This window comes from Drosophila mojavensis, unplaced genomic scaffold (genome assembly GCF_018153725.1).
Source record: "Drosophila mojavensis isolate 15081-1352.22 unplaced genomic scaffold, ASM1815372v1 contig_36, whole genome shotgun sequence".
In the NCBI taxonomy this organism is placed as follows: domain Eukaryota; kingdom Metazoa; phylum Arthropoda; class Insecta; order Diptera; family Drosophilidae; genus Drosophila; species Drosophila mojavensis.
This window is the reverse complement of record NW_025318858.1, coordinates 13,238,381-13,259,784: the sequence shown is the minus strand read 5'-3', so window position 1 is coordinate 13,259,784 and position 21,404 is coordinate 13,238,381. Positions and strand designations below refer to the sequence as shown.

At 37.0% G+C, this 21,404-nt stretch overlaps 5 protein-coding genes across 6 annotated transcripts in view; 1 reads left to right on the top strand and 4 right to left on the bottom strand.

Moving 5' to 3' along the window:
- The window catches only part of LOC6576689 (discoidin domain-containing receptor 2), a 162,680-nt gene that overhangs the window by 8,582 nt on the left and 132,694 nt on the right, over positions 1–21,404 (top strand). The window lies entirely within an intron of this gene.
- LOC6576693 (arylalkylamine N-acetyltransferase-like 2) lies at positions 68–812 on the bottom strand. The gene has a single exon (XM_002002645.4). It carries the CDS (start codon positions 784–786, stop codon positions 145–147), a length of 642 nt encoding a protein of 213 aa, XP_002002681.1. The 5' UTR covers positions 787–812; the 3' UTR covers positions 68–144.
- On the bottom strand, positions 1,194–2,045 carry LOC6576692 (arylalkylamine N-acetyltransferase-like 2). Its single transcript, XM_002002644.4, has one exon. The coding sequence runs from the start codon at positions 2,008–2,010 to the stop codon at positions 1,336–1,338; it is 675 nt and encodes a 224-aa protein (XP_002002680.1). The 5' UTR covers positions 2,011–2,045; the 3' UTR covers positions 1,194–1,335.
- LOC6576691 lies at positions 13,849–14,958 on the bottom strand. Its single transcript, XM_044009107.1, has 2 exons — positions 14,944–14,958; positions 13,849–14,654 (listed from the first exon to the last, which is right to left on the bottom strand). The coding sequence occupies exons 1-2, from the start codon at positions 14,956–14,958 to the stop codon at positions 13,965–13,967; spliced, it is 705 nt and encodes a 234-aa protein (XP_043865042.1). The 3' UTR covers positions 13,849–13,964.
- On the bottom strand, positions 16,961–18,043 carry LOC6576690. The gene is made up of 2 exons (XM_032728752.2): positions 17,941–18,043; positions 16,961–17,622 (listed from the first exon to the last, which is right to left on the bottom strand). The coding sequence occupies exons 1-2, from the start codon at positions 18,041–18,043 to the stop codon at positions 16,961–16,963; spliced, it is 765 nt and encodes a 254-aa protein (XP_032584643.1).

Genomic DNA, 21,404 nt, shown 5'->3' with positions numbered 1-21,404 from the left:
CAACCCCCTTCTCAGAAAATTTGCAAATAAAACTGATATACATACATCATTTCATATAATCTAATGTTTTAATCAAATTTCGATCTCTATTTTCCAATAAAAATTTTTTTAACTATTTTCTATACATATATACCTTAATATACCCTACAATTTCAATACCATTACACTGGCCTTTGTGTGTGGTGCTGATGGTTTAAATACTATAATGCCATCGTCATCTCTGAAGTCGCAATAGTTTTCCGAGTGCACACACTCCATGCCGAGCGACGCCATCAGCTTTGTCGAGTAGCAACCGGTACAGGTGGCAACCAACAGTGCGAACCCCTTGGCTCGACCGACATCGATCAGGGCCGTCACCAGTTGTCGTCCCAAGCCCTGGCGCTGCATCGTGGCATCCACGACGAGCACCTTCAAGTACAGACACTTCGAGACGTTGTAACGCTCAAAGAACTGGGCATTTCTCTTGATGTTGATCAGAAAATATGCGATGTGTTCCATATATTTCGTTCGTTTCTTGTCCCTCAGCTCATTCCAACTGTGCTCTAATTCATTTGCGCTCAGCACACCCGCATATGCCACGCCCACAATGCGATCGACGTCCGTGCTACGATCGACAATAACCAAGGAGAGGCCTTCCCGTACAGCTGACTCATCCAAACTGGCATTCAATCGCTCACATTTGCCATATGACTCCAAGAGCGGTTCGTGTTTCATAAAATGTTCCCGAAACAAGCGACTCGCTTCATCGATATCTTTTACAGTTAATTCGCGCACGATCGTTGTCATATTGCGAGCTTCACTCTCAAACTGAGTGCTCTTCCAGAGCTTTTGTATATAATATTCTCTCTTATTGTAAGCAGCTGAAGAAACTGCGAATGAGCTAACAAAAAAGCTAAAGATAACGAGAACTTAAGGCGACAAAGATGATTTGTAATCTGAGAGTCTTTTGCTGAAAGATAATACATTTATATTATATATGCTGTATATATGTTTGTATATAGATACTGGTTGCTCTGTGACTCAGCTCGTCACCCTGATCAATAATATATATACTTTATGGGGTCTGCCACGCCTCCTTCTGCCTGTTACATACATTTCAACAAAACCATTAAACCCTGATTTTCCATTGAAAATGGGTATAATAAGGGTATAATAAATATTCGAGTAATAATTTATATTTATTTACTTCTTAATTATTATTGATTCATAATTTTATTTAATCATCTATTACACACTAAGTTCACTGATAATTAAAATTAACAAATTTGTGACATATTTATACACATATTTTTACCAAAGTAGATAACAAGTGTATCGAGTCAGGGAATAAACTGCTCAGAGTTTTATAACCATGATGCGTAGATGTGTATGTGGTGCAGGTGGATTGAACACAACCTTCCCGTTGTCGTCCTTGTAGTCCGCATAGGCCTTCTCGTAGACGCACTCCATACCCAGGGCCTGCTTCTGGCGTGCCGAATAGAAACTGCTGCAGTAGGCCGCCATCAGGGGGTAGCCCTTGGAGCGACCCACTTCCATGAGAGCGGCAGCTAGACGTGCGCCCAGTCCTTTGCCACGCATTGAGGCATCCACATTCGTTATGTGGGAGTAGAGCAGCTTGGAGACATTGTAACGCTTGAAGAGATTGACTTCGATTTCCACTTTGGACAGAAATACCGCAATGCGTCCCCAAGTATTTGGCTCCATGGCGGCGGCTTCTTCGCGATGCTTATCCAAATCGCTGGGGACCTGTGGACCAGCCAGCACCAAGCCCACAATGCGTCCATCATTGTTTTCATCCAGAGCCAAGAGGCAGGTGCCCTGCTCTATCATGGAAATGTGATATTCGTCGTTCTCCTTCTCATAGCATCTCTGCACATTCTCGCCCGAAGACGCGCACAACGGTTCGCCATTATAGAAATTGTTGCCCATAAATAGCTTGACGTTCTGATAGTCCGACACCTCCATAATACGGATGAGTATGCCATCTTTTGAGCCCAGCGCGCTTGACATCTTTAGTATTTTGATTTGGTCACAGAACTGTCTCAACTTTTCACCCAGCGCAACTATATATATGAGGTCTAATTGAGCTCTTATCAGTACGAGGCGTGTGTATGTAGTATATATGTACACTATATTGCACGCTTTTTGACAAACACTTTAAACGACGTACACTTAATTTCAATTCGAGTATTTGCTGGACTGAGCACTTATCAATGAGTATGAAATTAATTTCACATGGAAACAATATTAAAACTTTTTGCTACAAATAATCAGAGCTATGATAACTATTTATTGATGAGATTTCCATAAACGTTTTGATTTGTTTTCATATGATTCAGTATTTGGTTTGGAGATAATAACGTAGATAATATGGAACGCTTTGAAAGACGTGGTGTGATTTTATTCATATGTATAAAATGGAATATAGAATTTTATATTCTTATTATAGAGCAATATGATAGTAGTAGTATAAGAGATAGTAATATAAACGTGCAACTTAAAAACTTTAGTTATAATAGAATCATTTTTGATTATAGTTTGATATGTCTCAGGAAGAAACTAAACAAATAAAAGTTGGAAATAAATAAACATATGAAAATCTAGTTTTGCTTGATAAAATGATATAAATATATTAACATTTAATACAGGGAACTCTATTATAAGCCAAATCTAATTTATTCTATTAAAACTTATATGATTTTGAAAGCATTAACAGTTAAAATGCAGCTGAATTGATCTTAGAATACTTTACAGAGAGAGATAGAGATCTATCGCGATCTTTGGTATATGAGTTCCAACTGGAACTTCTTCTGTTCCAAAAACTGGAGACAGAATACAAAAGATGGTTTACCATATGTAAACCAAACCCTATCACTAATCCCAAAATAACATAAAGTCTACCGTAGAAATAAAGTACATCTAACTGTTAAATTGCATATCGTGCAGCCCTTTATGCAGCTGCCTCACTCTTTGTCTGCATCAAAATTCTAAAAATTAGAAACGCTTTAAGCAGCCACAATAACAGAGAGGAACAGACAACCAAGAAAACACTGAACTGTTTGAGTGGGTGGGCGCCCTGTGTGCCGTCGTTTGGCCTGGACGAATGCCGGCAAATTCCCAAACTGGCCAAAAACCAACATAATTTACATGTCTGCTGGATAACTTCGACAGAGAGAAACAGTGCAATGTGTTAATAAAGGGGCGGTGGGGAAGTGGCTCCAGGGGAAAATAGGGTACTCCGTCTGGACCTGGGCAAGCCAAACAGTCTGTTGGCCATGTTATGCCAGACAAGTTACAGTTGTTGCTGCTGCTGCTGCTGCTGCTGCCGTTTGTTGCTCTTGTTGCATGCTTTGCTCGTCGTCAGGTGCTTAAAGACCCCGTAACTGATTCTCTTCAATTTGCCCGTCGCAAGTTTATCAAAGTTAATCAGAAATTAAGCAGTCGGGAGCTTTTCATGCGCTGCTGATTGAAATAAATTGTGTTAGGCGATTTTAAATTAATTTTTATTTGCTCGCACTTGGACACTGTTCAAACAAAATGAAAAAAAAACGAACTACTACGTATATATATATATATATATATATACATACATCATAAAAATGTGATATGCTGAAGCCGCAGGAGTTGCACAGCTTGTGACGCCCACTCGTGCCACGCCCAGTATGCAACGCACTGTTGCATACTTTTAGGTGGCATGCACAAGGCAAAAATTTTGCCTCAAATATTTGCACAAGTTGCATTTTTGATTTATGTTCGTGCAACGTGACCCAAATTGTTGCAGGTTGCACAACTAATTAAAAGTGAAAAGTTGACAACATTCTCCAGTAAAAATTTTGTATAAAGTATACATGTATAAAAATCTCTCTCTCTCTCTCCGTATATATGTTGTTTGTTGTTTTTTTTTTCCATAGCCCGATAATTTATGGCGCACATTTGCTGAAAAAGTTGCGACCACAGCAGAAAATTATTAATGAAAATTCAATCAAAGTTTGCACGCGCCTGTGCCACGCGGCATATGTTCCATATATATAGTATATTATACTTGCAACACACACACATGACATATATGCCCCGAGCTGCGGCACATCGGCGACCTCGAGTCCGCCCGACCGCCCGCACTTGTATCTTTGTCTGGGTGACCCTAATGAAGATTAATTCAGACCAAGCGTCGCCCAGTGCTGCTATGTGCTCTTGCTTCTTCTTCTTTAAAATTAAAAGAAATAAAATTCTAGTCTAGATGACGCTCTAACGAAGACCGAAGAGCACCAGCGACGATCCCAGATGTGAAACGACTTGCTCACTGCTGATTAGGTTGACAACAATGCCTTGAACCAAGCAAACAATTTAATCAAATCATTTTCATTGATTAAGATTTCTATCGTGATACTGGAACGACCATAGAACGACCGAAATTTGAATGTGGGCAGTGCATGAATAATGAATACACTATTTAGAAGAGGGTTTTGAGAAAATTTTAAATAAAATAATATGACAAAAATAAAATAGTTCTCTATTCTAACAAAGTCGAAGAATTATTATGAATATTCAAAATTAATTTTATATTTTTAATTTATTTATTAATTTTTATGAATATTTAAAAACTTTGTCGATTGATTTTCTTTATTTTCTACAAAAAATATATAATATATAAAAAACATATAAGCATTAATATATGATTATTAATATTGACTTAAAAAATTTCTAGAGGATAAATTCATTAATTGCAGTAAAAAAAAACTGCGGCTAAGAATACTTCTTACATATATTTATTTATTTTGTTTTTGTTTTTTTTTTTTTAATTCACTGACCAAGAAATATTGTTTTAATGGCTGATTTCACGTGTATTAAATTTATTATTTTGTTTTCTTTTTTTTTTTCTTTAGTTCTTAGAAAATAGAAGAATAAATAATATTAAATAAATTCTTAGCTACAAACTATTTATATATATATATTTTTTTTAGCACAATAAACAAAATTTTATAATACATATTTCACTTTTATTTTTACTAATTTTATTATTGTTATTATTATTATTATTATTATTATTTTTTTTTTTTTTTTTTTTTTTTTGTAATTCCGAAATTTGTATATAAGCCAATAAAGAAATGGAACCAAATTAAAATGGAAAAATATATATGACATAAAAGAATAAAATCAATATATGAGCCATAACACATTAGGTAAATTTAGAATTTATAAAAATTAAACATAATAATAATAAAATTCTTCTTATATATATTATATATATAAAATATATATAACATAAAAGAATAAAATCAATATATGAGCCATAACACATTAGGTAAATTTAGAATTTATAAAAATTAAACATAATAATAATAAAATTCTTCTTATATATATTTCAACAATGCACAGCAATAACTTAAGATAATTATGTCGCAACTTTTGAACTTTACGCAGTGAAACTAAATACTTTACACAAAAAGTTCATCAGGCAAATGTGAGGGGGAACAGTTGCCACTTGTGCCACTTGATTTCGACGATATGGTTGGTAATTAATTTATTAAACTATTTTCTGATGCGACGTTGGAAGCAGTCGCCGCGGGATATCAAAATCTTCAGCCTCGATTTTGTATCTCTCAGCCAGGGGGTCTCACTAATTAGTAAAGAAAAACTCGACCCATTGAAATAGGCAGAACGAAGCAAGTGTAGGGAGAGACTCTAGCCTCTGTCTCTGTCTCTGTCTCTGGGTCTGGGTCTGGTCTGCCTACACAATGTGTAACGCATTATTATAATGCCAGCTGCCTACTGACTAACTAAATTCAATTCAATTCGTTTATCTGATTTTCTTTCAAGTGGTCAGTGGCTTCGTTGCCGACTCGCTCTTTATAATTTTTCCTCTTTTTGTATGAATATTTATATACAACAAAAAAAAAAAAAAAAAAAAAAAAAAAACTCTGTGAGTCTGTGTGGGGCATTCATTATTTATGTTTTTTGTGTTTTCTTTTATTTTAAATAAACAATTTTTCCAGTTTGTTTATTTACTTTGCATTTTTCAGCGATTTATTTGAGTGGCAAATTAATTTGATAAAAGCGCGTTGCAAAATGCTCAAACATAAATAAAAGCGTTCACTAGTTTAATTAATTCCATAATTTAAATAAATCCCCATCAAAGAAAAATTACTGGAATTTCATGCTTAGAGAGTTGCTTACTTCAATTTTGGCTATCTTTTAATAGAAATTCCAATTGCATTAAAAGACTTCAAGTTGACTTTGAATAAATGTCAGTGTATATAGAATCTGATCCATAAATGTAGCGACTTTAATATTTAATATATTTCGAAAGCATCTTTAGCAAAACTTTGCAAATTGATATTATGAACTTTTGGAAAGTGTTTTGAAATATTTATCAATACCTATCAAGCAATCTGTTGCTCAGACTTGAATTGTCAATTAAAAATTTGAATAATTTATTTACCCTCTTTCAAACCTTATTTATTTCGGAGCTGAAGCCCACAAATACGCATGTCAAAATCTATACCTACTTTGGGTTCTTTTATAACATTTTTATGTTCTACAAGAACTGCAGACACGATAATAAAACTGCGCAGCTTCTATACAACAAAGACAAGAGCTGCATAGCCCCAACTCTGCTTGCATATAAATTTGTAAATCGATTTTGAAAACTAACAAAACCAACTTGCTAAAATTCAAAAAGACAAGACAGAGTGAGAGACGAGAGACGAGTCGAGACGAGACGAGGAAGAGCCGTAAACACACAGGCGAAGGCAAAACTAAACGATATTAATAAACAAAAATGATTTATGTGTCTGCAGCGGTCAAGCGTGGAGGCTGGGAACTGACCACTGAGCGCTGAGAGAATTGTGAACTATCTGCAGCAGTGTCCGACTGTGGTCAGTAACAACAGAAACAACAAAACAAAAACTGTAGCAGTTGCTTATGCAGCCAGCCGGTCAGCCGGACAGCCGGACAGCCATCCAACCAGTTGTTGTTATCTCGAGCCGTTAATCTAATCAATTGAGCGCTGGGCCTCAAGAACAATAACAGAACGAGCACCAGCACCCTCATAAACAAGGCGGTGCGGCGCCTGCGCAACAGGTAGAGGCAAAATGTATGTACGAAAAAAAAAAAAAAAAAAATGTGAAAGACCTTTTCAGCAATTTGGCCCGAAACTCGATGGCTCTTGGCAAATGTTGATGATGGCAATGCTACACGGGCGTGTGCATGACAAATGTTCTTTGATTTATTGTCAGTTTCAAGTGGACGCAGCCAATGTGCGCGCCTTAACTTTGTCAACATTGGCTAGTAGTAGTTGGTCACGTTGCTGGTGCGGCACTTCATAGAACGTTCGTTCGTTCAGAGGAACAGTTCGTAGGCAAAGGCAAAGGTACTGGCACTGGCATAGTCACAGGCACAGAGACACCACCTGCTGTGCGCATGCTGCAAACATTTTAAAAATAGCACACCAAATGCGCCACAGCACAGCACATCAAAGTATAAAATGCGCTAAACATTGTTCGATTTTTCCAGTTTCAGCTTTATATATTATAAATATATATGTATGCGGCACACTTGTATACTCATTCAAGAAAATGAAATGGCTATATTGGTTTTGTACGATTCGTTCGCATGTCTTGAATTTTATATATTTCGATTTCGAAGCTCGAATTATAAAGTATCAATATTTTCTCGATCTAGGACTGCATTTCTTCATTTAGAAACTATTGTAATAAAATTCCTAGAAAGCTCAAATTTTGAATGTATAAAAAAGGTATATTTACTCCATTTGGGGGCAAATCGGCAAATCTGTATCCTCTACAGCTTTAGATCTAGAAACAAGAAAAAAATGTAACGACTAACTGACATTCTCTATTGATTTGCACAAACATAAAATATTAATACAGGCGTGGCAGCGTTTGGGCACTAAATGAGTACTCTGCAGTCGGTTATGCTCGACTGCAACGTTTTTACTTGCTTTTTTGTATTTTTGCTTGTAATCGGAGCTGGCTACAAAGCGCAGCAACAGACCAAATACATTGCTTCCGCCGTTTATATACATATATGTATATATATTTTATTTTATTCTATTTTTTTATTTTTTGTATTCCTCCCAATATTTTTTGCCGCCCGTTTTCTGTTGCAGGTGTCGCCTGCATGCTCACTTGACATAATGTTGTTGCCAGTTGGCGGCACATTTCATTTCATTTTGGAATTTATTGTTCGCCCTCGGTGATTTCTATATAATTTTATTGCTATTGTGTGGGCGCGCATTCGATTATAGTTTTTCTTGTGTTTTTATTTATTTATTATTTTTTTTTTTTTTTTCAAAGCTTTTTTTGTTGTTCTTATTTATGATAATCGCATTGCGAAATGAAAGAGTTGGTCTATGCATAAGAGTCTATGATAGTACACCATAAGTGATGTGAATTTGCTGCGCTAGATATACATATATTATTTCTTAAAAATATTTATTCAATATTGAATATACATATATATATTTAATACTTTGAATAAATTATTTCTAATTTTAGTTGTAAACTAATTAATATATATTTTTGATTATTTGTTTATTATTTATTTAATATTTATCAATAACTTCTTAATACACAAATTTATTAAATGATCAATTAATTATTTATTAAATAAATTATAAATGAATAATTACAACAGTTAATTCAATACACACCTAAATAATTTTATAAAAATTTATTTTTTTTGTGAATTTGTTAATTTAAAAAAAATAAAATAAAAAAAAAAAATAAAAAAAAAATAAAATTATTGCCAAATTTTATTTTGATACCGACTTAAAGGACAATTAAATTTGATATTTTTATGTATAAAATATTACGTCAATCTCATTTAACACATAACCTCTTTACCACGCTTAAATAACTAATATATGTGTCATCACAATCAAAGTTCTATATGATTTCCTTGAACAATCCAAGCTGTTATAAATGGCAAAGTAAACGTCCATAAATATGAAAGATTTATAAATACATTTCATATCTCAAACTATGGCATTCAGCGCTCAATCAACAATCTATCGGACACATCCATCAGGCAAATAGTGGAGCGAAGCCAAATCAGAAAATCGCAGCTAGAGCGATATAGAACAGCAATAAAGCAAAAGCACTAAGCAGAGTCAACATAACCTCAATTTGCTTATAGTGGCATAAACTTGGCCAGCTAAATACAATATAACATGGCCAGCAATAGAGACAGGGATAGAACAAAAGAGAAATAGAGAGAGAGAAAGAGAGAGACAGCTCGAAACTAATCAAGCTGAACTACAATAAGGACGTTGAGCAACAGCAACAACAACTTGGACATAATAAATAGAAAAATAGAAAATTATGATGGAAAATTATGACTTAAGTTGGCGACGTTGTCGACGGCGACGCTAACGTGAACGAAAGTCATTTGTAAAACAGACAACAACAACAGCAATAACAACAACTTCAAAATGTTCGCTATGGTCAGTTGTGGTCATTAAGGCTGCAAAGTTGTTGCTTTTAGCTGTTTTTTTTTAGTCTTTTGTGTCCTCATATTAATAATAAATATTTATTCAACATTTGCCGTTGTTTCTCCTGACAAGCACGCAGCCATCGAAAATGTGCGAAATTTAACGGGCACGCAAATTGTTAATATTTCATCGGCCAGACAGTGTAGACACCTCAAGATGGCTTAGACTATTAAAAAGATAGTACCGTAACGATTGGCAAGGCGAACAAAGCTGTAACTGCAAATACATAATGCATATGGCTAACAGGAATTTCTCTTACAATCAGCCAAGTGACAGTAAGTCTTTTCCTTAATGACGAAAGTGGTATAAATAACCTTACCAGTTGGCATCTTCATACATTAAAATATATCAATATAAAAAAAAAAATAGGAAATAGAAACCTTGCCAGTTGGCATCTTCATATAGAAAACTATATATAGATTATAAAAAATAAAAAAAAAATAAAAATAATAATAAATAATATAAAGAAACAATTTGATTATTTAATTCTTTTCTTTAAAGTAAAGACTTTACTTTATCCTAAAGGAGTTTACTTCTTTGCTTCTTTCTGTATCCTATCTATCAAATCTTATTTTTATTGTTTCTTCAATGCCTTTTTATTCCACTTTTCTTATATTCAGTCTGCACTTTGATCATAATTCATATATAATTATTTTATGTAGTAGTATTTTGCTTATGGTAGCTACTATTAGACCAGTTATTGTTGCTCAATAGGAAACGTAGGCAAAAGTCTACTTCCCACATTTAACTTCTTCTCTCAGCCTTTGTCTATGCAAGTTAACACCATAGTCAAGCTATTTACATAAATCCTTTAATTTGGCCTTTGTAAATGATTGAAGTCAGAAGTACCACAAAAGCTTTATGCTCTATGCAAAAATTCGGATATATACATATTTTGCATTAAAAGATAAGAAGTTGTAAGATTATATTTATTTTCCTATATAGCATATCGCAAATAATTTTTGACCTGATAGGAATCGAAATTAAGTACATCATCCGAGTCAAACGGAATGTCGACATGGTTGCTTCATTTATTAATATTTATTTATTAATATATAGTACATTACCTTTTTAATAATAGATAATCATCAACTATTACGTCTTTATAAACTATCAGAATGAGAATTTACATTGCTCATCATTATCAATATTATTAAAATTATTATTATTATCATTACTTTCTTTTGTTAACCAACACACATGTTGAATCCCAATCCCTCGTGCTTCGTTAAAGTTGAAAACTTCGCAGCATCTCAGCAATAAAGGCGTAAAGCCAGAGCAAAATTCCCACTGTTATGCAGAGGCCCCCACTCAAATCCGAAACAGCAATGCCGACCCAATGGGAGAAATGGGATTTTCAAACATATCGCATATACAAAATGCAAACATGTCTGGCAAACACAAATCCCATAAATGTCTGTGTGTGTGTCTGCGTCCCCGCCTCCCTTTTCGAGACGGTTCTTTGGCATAGTGATAAAAACTTGCAAAAAATATTTTCATATGCGAAAATGTGTAAAGTGTAAAAGTTTCTAACGCGTTCGCTCTGTTCGCCTCTTTTTTTCTTTTTTATTTCCTATTTCCACATTGTTTGTGTTTTGTGTATTTCTGTTTGCTACGTCTGAAATATCTGTCTGTTTGTCTGTCTATCTGTCTGTGTGTCTCTGTGTCTGTCTATCTATCTGTCGCTGTGTGAGCATCAGGTGCTGTGGCAAAAGAAATTACAACAAATCCATTTGTGAAATTGCAAACCGAGACAAACCACGACCACGACCACGGCTGAGATGATGACGCCTCCACCAGCAGCGCTTATCCGGTTGCCTTTGATGCTGCACTATGTGTATGTGTGTGTGGCTTCTCTCCTCTTTTTTTTTTTTTTTTGTTGTGTATTTTCTTCATCTAATTTTTGGCTGCTCTTTTGCCTGGCACTGACAGCACTTGCTAGAGCACTTTAAGAGCCGTAGACGTTGCTCGGCCTCGGTGCTAACCAATTACATGGCTGGCCAGGGCTTCTCCTGTCATTATGCACTCAAAAATCAAGATGGAAGGCACTCGCTGCCTGTCATTTGCCTGGCCAAACATTCATCTTACTAAAGTTGGCCAGCCAGCAAGGGCCCAGCCAGGTCCAGCAATGCCCTTAAAAACCAACCGAAACAGCAGCGCAGCTACTGCTGAGCCTTCTCCTTATGCCTAGCCAAGCCAACCTAAGCCAAGCCAAGCCGATCCGAGCCGAGCCGAGTCGAGCCATGGCAAACCAAGCACAGCGACAAGACATTCATCAATTTGTTAAGCGAAGCCGAGCAAAAAAGCGAAATTGAAACGAACATTTTTCGTGCTGCCGTTGCAGCTGGCATATAAATTTGCAAAACTAAGTGCACTGCCTGCTGCCAGGCTTCCAACTACAGCCAGCCAGCCAGCCAGCCAGCCAGGCTGCCATCCAGCTAGCACCCGCCAGGACAGCAAACTACACACGTCAAATTTCAAACAAGTTCGGCCGCCGCAGGACATGCAACAAAACGACAGTAACCAGCAGCCAGCACCGAGCGCCGACCGTGCTCCTGTTCCGTGCACAGCTCAGGCTGCTTGTAAAAAAATATATATATGTGTATATATCTGAGGAAAAAAAAAAGGAGAAACTCTGCCAAAGGAGTTTTGTAGACTGCTAGACTTGCTAGCTATATGTGTTTGTAGCCAGGTGGGCTGCCAATATTTTTCCTATTTTTCTCTCTCTCACTCTCTTTCTCACTCTGTCTCCGTCTCTCGCCATTTTGTTTTTGTAAGCATGCTCTGGCTGCTTGCTCGATGCGTTGCGAAGCGGAGCCACAATGAAATGGCCAACAACTGAGCTATAGGAATTTGAGCCATGCATAGTTGGGAAGCTACTGTTGGCAGTTACGAGCCCAACAACGACTGCCACAGCTCGTGATTGTCTGAGCAAAACTTTGGGCCAGGCTACAAAATATGCCTCAGCTTTAACGCTTTTTAACAAAGTCTGCAAAGTTTTTCGGCATAGCAGACAGACAGATGAGTGCATGAAAACATAAGCAAAAAACGTCTAATAGTGCCTAATAAAATTTTATATTCAACCGAAATAGCTAAAGGCGATGCAAGTTGCAAATTACGAAATAAAGGATGATTATTATTAACACAAGCTCTATTTAAAATTAATAGTTTCGATTAACAAAAAAAAAAAAAAAAAAAAAAAAAAAAAAAAAGCCCGTACGGCATTAAATTGCTATATATGTTGACACATTTTCAGTAAACTGTGCAGTTTCTTTTTTCATGTGTTAAATATTTAAGCTTATTTTAAGGCCCACTCTACAAAGTTAAATAGAAGATGCACAAAGCTTTATAATTTAAGAAAAATGATTTAATAAAATACAATTATTATTTATTTATTTATTTAATTGCTTAATTGTTTCTTTGTTTATTTATTTATTATTTATTTACTTATTTAATTGCTTAATTGTTTCTTTGTTTATTTATTTATTATTTATTTATTTATTTATTATATATTTATTTCTTTAATTGTTGTTTTATGAAAGTAAGCTAAGCATTTCGAATTAGTTTCATAAATTCTCTTTATCAACCAATTAATTAAACTAATTAATATTACTATATATTCGACCAGTATTTCCAATGCATATTGGATGCCTCTCCCTTTGAATTTTATTATTATTATTATTATTATTTTTTTTTAATATATAATTTGGCACTTAAAATAGCTCAAGCCAAACACAGCTGATAGACTTGAAGCTTGGCGCACAGCATTTGAATAAGACTAACTGATATTTTATATAAAATATTCGCAACAATTCATAAAACAAACTTCCCATTTTTTTCTAAGCTCTGAAAGTTTGGCGCCAGAAACAACTTTTTGTTACGCTAAAACCCAAATGAACCCAAAAGTTCTGCTGGACCGTTCCTTAGCTACCTGCTGCCGGTGTGGTTACATTTTATGCCAGAATAGTGAGAGAGAAAAAAAGAGAGTAGGAGAGTGAGAGAGCGAAAGAACTAAAGAGAGAGCAGCAGAGACATACGTTAGTTTGGGGAATTGCAAATAAATATTTCAACTGCAGTTGCAGATTATTTTAGTGCTGCGACTGCTTCGAAACTAGAACTGCCAACTCTCCAAATGTTAGCCCAACAAAAATATATACATATATATATAAAAAAAAAGGGAAATATAACATATATATATCTGTGTATGTATATCAAATGGAATACGTAGAACGGAGCAAATGAAGCCAAACTGCTGAGACAAGGAGAAACAGCTCAGCTTAGATTTCTCCGGGGAACCATGATAAAGTGTGCACCATGGCAAACGGCATAATGAAGACAAATAGAGAGGAGAGTTGTTGTTGGCTTGGCTTGGCTTTTGCCATGGATAATTTCAATTTATTTTCCTTCGATTCTCAACTGCGTGTGGTATACAAAATGCATGCGGCCCGCTGTGGGCTCACTTTTGATTCTGATTATAGTTCCTGAGGTAGATGCTAGCAACGGCCTCCTGGAAGCGGCGGCGTTTTTTGCCACGCGCTGCCTGACGCTCCAACAGTGCGAACTCATCCTCGTTAGGTTCCTTATCGTGTTGCTCCTCACCAGCGCCATATTCACCCAGTGGTTCTTGGGCAGCCGTTGTGGCTGCTGCTAGAGGTGCTGCTCCATCCCATTCATTCGCTTCCGAGTCATTCTCCTGCGCACTTAATCCTTGTAGTATGTCGATAAGAGGAATCGATTCACGACGAAAAGATCCACTTCGGCCACCACCAGGACCAGCAGCACCACCAGCAGCACCGCCAGCAGCAGCACCGGCACCGGGAGGGAACGCAAAGTTCTGTGCATTGTTCGCGTCAACAATTATAATGGAGCCACGGTTTCCACCATACAAGTTGGAAAGTCCAGGAATCTGATTAGGAGGAAAACGATATGGTGGAAAATATGGGTAGGCTGCCCAGGGCGGACGACGATCTCTGTTCGAGTCTTGATTCGGCTGCACAACAATAATCGGTCGCTGCGGGCTATTTGGACTGCCATTCCAAAAAAATAGGCGTGGCTGACTCGCAGCTAGAGCTGTGTGGATACAGATTGGAGAAACGTGATCGTGAACAGGAATACATAAAACAATTATAATATCGATACTTTGTAACTAAAACATTAGTCTAAACAAAACAGATCTCGATGTTAAGCAAACTATGAATCTTAAATGATATATCTGAAAATAAATTCAAAAGTTCGGAAAGGAGTCTCGTTGTTCTGTATATCTCTGAGCTCTGACTCAATTGACTTCTTTGAGTTTCTATTCTTACGCTCGCAAGGACTCTGTCCATTCATTTCTATCACAAGTTTCAACTCTTTATGACTCCATTGACTTAATTTAAATTTTTCACTCAAATCTTAAGGATGACAATTCCAGCTCTTAACCTTCCTTCACTTACCCGCTCGAAAGCCATTCAACTCGCCATTCCTTATTTGTGCAGTTACGACAAAGGCCCCACAAATCGTTAGGAGTAACAAACTTGGAACAAAATGCTTAACCATCTTGGTATCTTCAGTGAATGCTGATGACTGTGCTCTAAGCAACGATCAACAGCGCCTTATATAGCAGCTGTAACTAGCTAGTGACACTTTCTAAGTTATATTTTTTTATACCCTGAATCCCATTGAAAGTGGGAATTCAGGGCTTAATGGTTTTGTTAAATATATGCAGTGAAAGGCGTAGCAGACCCCTCAAGGTAAATATCTTCTTGATCAGGGCGAAGAGTTAAACCATTTAATCCGTACGCGTCCGTCCGCCTGTCCGTATGTATGAACACGTCGATCTCAGAAGATATAGAAACTAGAGATTGGCTTCTTTTTTCTTAAGTTTGTATATATCATGCACAGATGGCGTAAATTTCCAAAAATTATCGATTAAATATCTTATTGAAAATCAGTTATAAAATTTTATCTCCCACATCTTTAAAGATAGAGTCGGCAAATCTTTAATGTATATTTATATGTAATTTATAGAATTTTAATTTTTGATATATATTTAATTTATATCCGCCCATCACTCTTAAATTTGTGAAAGGCGAATTTCAAATACAAGAGACATGTGCTTCGATACACTTATCCCGCATTTAAATTATTTTTTTGATCAGTGCGGCTGCCTGTGTGTATATGTGTGTGTGTGTGCTTGTGCATGTAATGTTTTTTGTGCAAGCAGAAATGGAAGAATTACTGAAATATTCGTTGCTCGAAAGGTGCAGGGCATCTCGAAGTCGAGCAGTCTCTAGATTTCTTGCTTGTTTTTTTTTTTTTTTTTTTTTCATTTTTTCTTTAGCTCAGATTAAGCGTCAATTCGCCATAATTTTGCTTTGGTATTAAGTTCTAATTTAATTGGCGATCTATTTAGCCGAGAGCTGTTTAATATTATCGCCTCGTAAATCAATTTCAAAGCAATCCCTGCTTGGCAGTCTGTTTATTGCAGCCATCAAATGTTTCGGAACTGAACTGTTTTTTCACAATTCATTTGGCGAGTTTATGTTTATGTTTTGCATTTTGCCTCTTCCCCGTTTTCATGATCGATTTTGCATTAAGTTGATACTCCAAAATAGACTACATTTTCGGACACATCGTTTTAGTTTGCGAGAAGATCGGATATTTGTGAGCCCTCAAATTGTAGGCCGTTCCGTTAATATGAATATCTCCCACAGACTCCATTAGCCTCGATGACGCCGCACTGTGTTAAACTTGAGAAATTTGTCGAAGGTGCCTCAGATTAGCACAAACGCATGAGCTAATTAAAAAAGGTAAAAGGTTAGGTAGAGATGGTGAAATGCTATGCTAGTTAATATTAGAGCCTTATTAAGAATTATTTCATAAGTTCCTCACATCAAGCTAGTTCATAAGACGCAAAAAAAAACTGAAAAAACAAAGTCGATTCTTCGATTATTCTCGATAAAAAACTTATCGGATGAGCTATCGAAACAATAAGATAAACTTGTACTGCGTATGGTATACACGAGTATGCATGCCAAATTTCAACTCTCTAGCTCTTCTGAGATCGGCTTGCTCATACGGACGGACAGACGGACAGGACTATATCGACATAGCTCGTCGCCCTGATCAAGAATATATATACTTTATAAGGCCTGTCAAGCCTCCATTTGCCTTAATTCCCACTTTCAATGGGCTCGGAATATAAATAGAATAGATATATATATTTTTATTTATATATCAAATAGAATACGTGGAATGTAGCAAACACCAAACTGCTGAGACAAGGAGAAACAGCTCAGCTTAGATTTCTCCGGGGAACCATGATAAAGTGTGCACCATGGCAAACGGCATAATGAAGACAAATAGAGAGGAGAGTTCTGTTGGCTTGGCTTTTGCCATGGATAATTTCAATTTATTTTCCTTCGATTCTCAACTGTGTGGTATACAAAATGCATGCGGCCCGCTATGGGCTCACTTTTGATTCTGATTATAGTTCCTGAGGTAGATGCCGGCGACGGCTTCCTGGAATCGGCGGCGTTTCTTGTCCTGCACCAGGTACGAGAACAACTGCTTGGGGCTCAAGCCACGCGCTGCCTGACGCTCCAACAGTGCGAACTCATCCTCGTTAGGTTCCTTATCGTATTGCTCCTCACCAGCGCCATATTTACCCAGTGGTTCTTGGGCAGCCGTTGTGGCTGCTGCTAGAGGTGCTGCTCCATCCCATTCATTCGCTTCCGAGTCATTCTCCTGCGCACTTAATCCTTGTAGTATGTCGATAAGAGGAATCGATTCACGACGAAAAGATCCACTTCGGCCACCACCAGGACCAGGAACAACACCAGCACCACCACCAGCACCGCCAGCAGCAGCACCGACACCGGGAGGGAACGAAAAGTTCTGTGCATTATTCGGGTTGACGATTATAATAGAGCCACCGGTTCCGCCATACAAATCGGAAAGTCCAGGAATCTGATTAGGAGGAAAACGATATGGTGGGAAATATGGGTAGTCTGCCCAGGGCGGACGACGATCTCTGTTCGAGTCTTGATTCGGCTGCACAATGACAATCGGTTGTTGAGGGTTATCTGGACGCCTATTCCAAAAAAGTAGGCGTGGCTGACTCGCAGCTAGAGCTGTGTGGATACAGATTGGAGAAACGTGATCGTGAACAGGAATACATAAAACAATTATAATTTCGATAGTTTGTAACTAAAACATAATGTTTTCTTTCTATTCTTGATGTTAAGCATGAATCTAAAATAATATATTTAAAAGGAAATCGAACAGTTCTGAAAGGATTCTTATTCATTTTCTGTCAGAACTCTGAATCCTTTGAGTTGATTTTCAATTTCCAAAATTCGTATACAAACTCCACTCAATCTTTAAGAATTAAAGAAGAAGAAATGAAGTTCAGAAATTTCAATACCAGCTCTTATGGTTCCTTCACTTACCCGCTCGAAAGCCATTCAACTCGCCATTCCTTATTTGTGCAGTTACGACAAAGGCCCCACAAATCGTTAGGAGTAACAAACTTGGAATAAAATGTTTAACCATCTTGGTATCTTCAGTGATTGCTGATGACTGTGCTCTATGCAACGATCATCAGCGCCTTATATAGCAGCTGTAGGTAGTTAGTAATAGAAGGCCAAGTAGCAGCACTTTCTAAGCTCTGTGTTGCTTTTCCCTTTAACTCAGTTTAAGGGTCAATTCGCGATAATTTCGCTTTGGCATTAAGTGCTAATTCGATATACGATCTATTTCTATCTCGGCTCTCGGCTAGCTTGTTAATATTATCGCCTCGTAAATCAATTTCAAAGCAATGCCTGCTGTCGGCTGTCTGCTTGGCATTCTGTTTATTGCAATCGTAAAATGTTTCAGAATTGGACTGTATTCTCACAATTCATGTGTTTTATTCATTTAGCGCAGTTCTCTGACCGAGTCTATGTTTTGCATTTTGCCTTTTCCCCGCTTTCATGATCGATTCAGCATTAAGTTGATACTCCAAAATAGACTACATTTTCGGACACATCGTCTCGCCGCGCTGTCCAACTTGTTTAGTTTACGAGCAGATCGGATATTGTAGGCCGTTCCGATAATTTGCAGATCTCCCAGAGAGTCCATTGGCCCCGATGACGCCGCAGTGTGTACATTGAACTTGAGAAATTTGTCGAAGGTGCCTCAGATTGGCACACACACGTGAGCTAATTAAAAGGCAAGAATGTTTCAACAAAGTGGAGGCTGTTGCCAACCCATGAAAGATGCCAAGCATCAATGCGAAAGCAGCCAATGAAGTGAAATTAAACATTTTGAAACTGTGGTAAAAGTGTGACTTAATTTAATTTTGTTTGTTGAGATTTAGGTTAGAGTTAAGAAAATGCTAGAGCAAATTTTGATGACACTCAATTTTGTTTGCCATAGACATAAACACTGTAGATGTTGTGATAAGTCCTAGAGGAACGTAGCTGTAGGTAGAGATAGGGAAAAGCTAAAACAGTTAATGCTTGAGTGTTATGAAGAAACTCTTTACAAAAATCTGACATCTAGTATAGGATATACAAAAACATAATCTATATTAGCTTTCATAGTTTAAACCATATTGAATCTCAACTCTTTGTCTTTGTATAAAAATTCAGAGTATTGGAAGGGCTTGAACAATATAGTTAATTAAGTAATACAAAACAGTTTCTTCATCAGACTAACTGTCTTAGTAATTGGCTTTAAATTAGAGTCTATTGAATCTCCAATCTGTGTCTCCATATAGATCAGCCGTGATTGTAAATTTTGGAGGCCTCTGAAATAGTTTCAAGTATATTAAATCTCGAATCTCTTCTCCTCAGCACAGCTATAAGAAAACTTGCATATCACCTTTTTTAAAATTCCTTTAAAAACAAACTTTTAAAAATCCTCAATCATTAGTTCCATATCAATTTTCTTGTACGTTACGCCTATAATAAATCCATTTCCTGTATTACGGCTGAGTAAATACTAGCTTGGCAATGTTCAAAAAAAAAAAAAAAAAAAAAAAAAAAAAAGCTAGGAAAATATTTCACCAGGCCCACTATAAAGTAAATGGCAAACAGCAAATAATATCAAACAATATCCCTTGCTGTATATACATATATATTGTATGTATATATGTATATTCCAAGCAATAAAAGTGAAAGCCGACATCATCCTGTACAATCAGAGACCTGGAGGCAACAATAAATCCTAGATACACAAAAAGTACAGCCATGTGAGGTAAATATTATTTAAAAAACCAAAACACGTAGGCAACACAAAGTACAAATCGCACTCAATCAAAATCACTTCGAGACCGCAGTACAGTCCCACCACAAGAATACACACACACACACACGCGCAAATACACAGAGTGAGAGCTTAAAAGATGAAATCCTCACAAAGTTGAAGAAGCTGGTAGGAGCTACATATACATATATATCCAACTCTATCTCTCTATCTATCTCTCTCTCTCTCTCTATCTATCTCTCTATCTATCTCTCTCTCTCTCGCTCTCTCTCTCTCTGTTGTTCCCTCAATAGGCCAGACTGCTAGCAGTAGAAATAAATATATACATACAGCTAGCAACAATTGTAGCAAAGACAAATTCAACACAGAAAACTGTCATGTACGAGGATTTAACAGATTTAAATTCTATTTGGCAAACGCTACATGGATTGTGTGAGCACATCCTTTTCGGGTGGCCCGCACAGGGCACGCTCCGAGTGCTGTCATTTAATATTGACCAAAGGCTTGCTAGCCTGATCTCGCCCTCACTCACTCACTCATTCTATCTCTCTCTCTCCCTCTATCTCCCTTTCTGTGTGGGCTAATGCGCTTGCCACGCCATGTGGCAGAGTTGTAGCTTTGTTGAGCTGCAGTTGCTTTATAGCTGGCCAGCCACTTAGCCCACATTAAGAGGCGCCTCGTTGTAGCTGGCCATGTGCAAATATTTATCGATTGGCATGACAATCCAATTCGTTATGCTTAAAACTACGGGCGCCATGTGTCCAACTGCCCCACGAGGTGCCAATCCACACACACACACACACACACACACACAACGAAACACACACAGCAGCAGCTGCCCTTTTTGTGATATTAAATGAAAAATCAGCACATCCAGCACCTGCCCAATCTAGAGCCACGTTTCGGGCATGGCCTATTTTGCATGTGTGTGCCTTTGTGCATGTGTGTGTGTGTGCCAGCATTTTTACGTAAATTGGCAGTTAAGACAGATTGGCCAACGACTCGACACAAGTGGGTGTTCACGAGAGCCTCAGCTCAATTGCGCCCGGACATTTGTTTTGCCAGCAGCAGCAGCAGCAGCAGCAACAGCAACAGCAACAGCAGCAGCAGCAACTTGGCTAACAAGTGTTTTTGTGGTAGGCTCAAAGCTGTGCTTGCTGTCTGGCTCTTAATTAAAGTTCATGTGGACAGTACGTGTTAATCTGCTGAAAAGTGCAGGCGGTCACTGTGTGACTAGACCAGCTATAAGTATAAGGACTAAGGACTTATAGCACACAACAATCAAATAGATTAACTCACACTTGGGCTACGAATTGCCATTGCCATAGCTACAAATTAAGACACTTTTCAGACACACAAGCTAAAAAGTAACTCTATAATCTCTGTATAATCCAATAAAGCAGACAAAACTTAAATTGTTTGAATTTGATAAATATGATATATGATATGATATATGAATATGATAAATATGATATATATACAGAGCTGAATACAGTTTTATGTTTATGCATAATCTGAATTAATTTATATGATTTTTTATACTTCAGCACATTGAAGAAGTTAAGCTAAGACTAGCTCATGCTTAATTTTAGGCCAATTTTTATCTGGCATATATTCATATATATTCTCATAGTCCAGTCCACCAAATGGCAGCAAATGTGTATAA

Bases quoted from the DNA above. Each gene is read 5' to 3' on its own strand.
- LOC6576690 (XM_032728752.2), bottom strand. From the start codon at position 18,043: ATGGTTAAACATTTTATTCCAAGTTTGTTACTCCTAACGATTTGTGGG. The intron at 17,623-17,940 runs GTAAGTGAAGGA...GTATCCACACAG, and splicing joins GTTGAATGGCTTTCGAGCGG to CTCTAGCTGCGAGTCAGCCA.
- LOC6576693 (XM_002002645.4), bottom strand. From the start codon at position 786: ATGACAACGATCGTGCGCGAATTAACTGTAAAAGATATCGATGAAGCG.
- LOC6576692 (XM_002002644.4), bottom strand. From the start codon at position 2,010: ATGTCAAGCGCGCTGGGCTCAAAAGATGGCATACTCATCCGTATTATG.